Source organism: Rhinichthys klamathensis, unplaced genomic scaffold (genome assembly GCF_029890125.1).
Source record: "Rhinichthys klamathensis goyatoka isolate OS25496 unplaced genomic scaffold, OSU_Roscu_1.1 h1tg000192l_1, whole genome shotgun sequence".
NCBI lineage: Eukaryota > Metazoa > Chordata > Actinopteri > Cypriniformes > Leuciscidae > Rhinichthys > Rhinichthys klamathensis.
In genome coordinates, this window is record NW_026606718.1 from 1,932,605 (window position 1) to 1,936,404 (window position 3,800).

The 3,800-nt window shown below is 42.6% G+C and overlaps 1 protein-coding gene across 1 annotated transcript; it reads left to right on the top strand.

Moving 5' to 3' along the window:
• Positions 1–661: 661 nt before the first annotated feature.
• On the top strand, positions 662–3,191 carry LOC130095762 (A disintegrin and metalloproteinase with thrombospondin motifs 2). Its single transcript, XM_056262537.1, has 2 exons — positions 662–907; positions 2,731–3,191. Exons 1-2 carry the CDS (start codon positions 823–825, stop codon positions 3,174–3,176), a joined length of 531 nt encoding a protein of 176 aa, XP_056118512.1. The 5' UTR covers positions 662–822; the 3' UTR covers positions 3,177–3,191.
• The last annotated feature ends 609 nt before the right edge of the window (positions 3,192–3,800 follow it).

Sequence of the window (3,800 nt, forward strand, 5' to 3'; positions counted from 1 at the left end):
ACCTGGTTGGAAAAATAACCCATCACCTATTTCGTTAAAAAAAGAAATATTTAGCCATTACTGGGCTCACAAACAGCTATAATAATTACAGTGTTGTGTGTAACATATACATTTGTGTGGATGACACTCACATATTTTTGTTAATATTTCTGGTAGGCCTATTTGCATTTCTGGTTTGGTGTTGATTAAGTGGTAGCCTACTTGAGCCTATACCTGTGACTGAAGTGACAGTCTGTGTGTGTGTGTTCAAGGGGGCGCTATTGCTCTAGCTGATGATGCTGTGCTTGAATGTGATGAGGCGCTGCGAAAAGTTTGAGCAGGTCATGAAGAACACAACCTCACACAAGCAGCATTTCATCACACGTTAGGTTTGAAGTCCTTAACATTTTATTTACATGCAGAAGGATGCGAAATATCAATATTTATATTACTGCGCTGTCTAAAATAAATAATTCCGCATCCGTCTGTCGCTCCGCACTCGTGCGCGCATTCAGGTGTTGACAGAAAAACCTAGTAAGAGTCGAGGAGGAGGGAGAGGGTGTGTGTGTGTGTGTGTGTGTGTGTGAGAGAGAGAGAGAGAGAGAGAGAGAGAGAGAGAGAGAGAGAGAGAGAGAGAGAGAGAGAGAGAGAGAGAGAGAGAGAGAGAGAGAGAGAGAGAGAGAGAGAGAGAGGGGGGGGAGAGGGGCACGCGCTCTCTCCTAGTGCACTTTGCAGTAAGTTGCGGGCGGCTGTTGCTGGCGTGGCGGTTGCTGGTCGCGCAGGGAACTTTAACACGCTGGATCCCAAAGTCCGTCTCCCTCACCTGCGCAGTTCGGAGCTGCCATGGATTTCGCGGCCGGATTTACTATCCTAATCACACTGCCGATCTTTCTGCAGACGAACGGCCTTTATATCTCCAGTAGCATAGGTACGTGCGGCTGCCTTTACCTATTTACACTTCCAGTTCTATCCCATCGCAAGATGTCCTGCCCGGTACCACCCAAGTGCGCATCAGACCTGGATGTTTGCGCACTGTCTCCATCCCCGTGTGTGAGAAACTTGTGGCATAGGCTATTTCTGATCTTGTTAATTATTCTCTGGAGCTTTAGGAAATATAAACAGACGCGGCATTCTCGTGTGCTGCATCATTACTGTTTGTTGTGTGTTTGTTTCACATGCTGCTGAAATTAATTCTCAGCGCAGCTCTGGCGGTGTAGTAGTGGAAATGTTTTGGGTGTTTTTTTCCCTTCTTCTCGCGTTTCGCGATTTTTGACAGACGCTCTGGCGATATTGATATTGATAGTCTGAGCGCGGAAGTATTGCAGGATATTGATTTCAAATAATAATAATAATAAAAAATCCCAGTTCTGTTCTCCTCCCTTGAGAGCGTTTAAACAAAACGTGCGTTTTGCACATAGAAACTTAAAAAACAAAAAAACAAACCCAAAGCTTTAAAATGGAACTTTGCTTTTTGGAAGAGAAAGACGAATGTTTTCATGCTGCAACTTTTGGTTTGTTGGTAACTTGAAATGGTTATTGGTAAATAAAAAAATGTAATAAATGTGCTAAAGGAAGTGGTCTCTTCAGAGATGCACATTATGAGCTCAGCATCACTTTGAACTGACATATCGGCTGTGTCTCAAAACCTAGTGAGTTGCCTACCTAGACAGCATTTTTGTGCATGAGGTGAATAAAATATTACTGGTGTTATAGGTGCATGTGGCACCTTTGGGTATCATAGATGTGTGCAGCATTTTTTTTTTTTTTTTTGCATCAGTTGCATAAAATATTATTGGGTATCATAGATGTGTGCAACATATTTTGAACATCATATGTAAGTGAAGCATTTCTTAGCATAATTTTTAGGTATAATAGATTCGAGCATCATTTTGTGTGTACAACATTTATGTGCATCAGGTGCATACGTCTTATTGTGTATCATAGGTGCTTGTGGCACATTTGGGTATCATAGTTGTGTGCAGCATTTTTGTGTATCAGGTGCATGAAATATTATTGACTGTTTTCGGTGCATGTGGCACTTTTATTTTGAGAATTATAGTTGAGTGGAGCATTTTTGGCCATTAAAGGTGCATGGGCATGTTAGGTGCATGGAACATTTTTGGGCATCATAGGCACATGCAGCTTATTTGGGTATCATAGGCTTGTTTAGAATCAGCTGAGCTGAATGTGAATTGAGCTCACACAGAATGCACATGTGATGCCCAAAATGCTGTCTTTGTAGGGTGCTCAATAGGTTTTGTGACACTCATTTAGGATGAGTGGTCTTTTTTTTCCCTTATGCGAGTCTGTTGTTGTGTTTCTTCTTGATATATTTCTGTATTGTAAATACGTCTATCAAGCATCCGGCTGTCATTGAAAACAATATGGCATATTGACAATTATACATTTTATTAATCTTGGAATTTTTTGATGGGAGGCAGATATACAATTACAGTCTGTGCACAAACAGGCGTTGTTAAATATGAAAATGATGGTGTCAAACAACTGTTAATGTGTTTCTTCACCCGGACCCGTCTGACCCATTGCTTCTCACGTGCATTAACTCGCTGCATGGGAAAGACTGTGCATTTAAAGTGTCAAAATAAACACATCTAAATTTAATTCGCTTTGTGAGAAGAAGCATTGTTTCTGCAAACCATCACATGAAAGTTGCCAGCATAGTGACATTCATTATAGATGCACTACAGCCAATGTGTGCTGTCTGACTGACTTTCTTTGTGTGTAATGCAGATTCCCTGCAGCATGTTCTGGGGGACTATGGACTGGTGAAGCCCGTTCTTACTGATGCAGAAGGCCGCTTCCTGTCCCATGCGGTATCGGTTGGTCCAGCAGAAGGGCAGTTCCGTAGGCGCTGGAGAAGAGAGGCGGCATCGGCCGACCACGCCAACCATGAGTCCGGAGGAGACGCGCTCGAGCAGCTCTACTACAACGTCACCGTCTTCGGCCGGGAGTTTCACCTGCGTCTGCGCCGCAACACACGCCTGGTGGCTCCCGGAGCCAAGATGGAGTGGCAGGAATCTGGCGGCATGCACTCCGAGCCTTTGAAGAGTGACTGCATGTATGTGGGTGACATTACGGACATACAGGGAGCCTCAGTAGCCATTAGTAACTGCGACGGCCTGGTAAGTGGCCAGATTGGCCTTCATTTGTGTGTGATGTCCAGTATGTCCAGTTAATTTACACAATCCCTTCATGCAGCTAATCTGTTCGATAAAAATTGCAATCATTGAAAAGAAACGTTAATGGAAAAGGAGTGTTTTTAACTGTCCTATATTCAATCAGCGTGAAAAATTAGGTGTTTTTGTTGCGTACATATATTTGTAGTTTTTTTTTTACATTTCAGGTCCTCTCAAGTTGTTTACTTCATGTATCCGAATACCAAGGGTGACGTTAAGGGGTATGAACCTGATTTCATCAAGTGCAACATATTCCTGAATCAACATCTTTGTTGATCCTGGAACAACATTCCAATCAGATTTGATAGACAAGTTCACATTTTATGTCAAGTTTAGACTTACAACCAGGGTTAGGTGCTTCTACATCAGTGTTATTCACCTATCATTTCACTCTTATTTTAGGGGTAAGTTATGGGTAGGGGCAGGTTTAGGTGTAGGGATATGGTTAGGACAATATTTTCGGACTGGAATGTTGTTCCAGGATCAACAAAATATGATGACCCAAGAACGCGTCTAACTTTGCAAAATAAGGACATGCGTTAAGGGGAGACAACCAGGAATGTGGATGTGAACCCATAATGAGGTGGTCACATTAAGGTCCTTAATGGTGTAGCCTAAATTTTT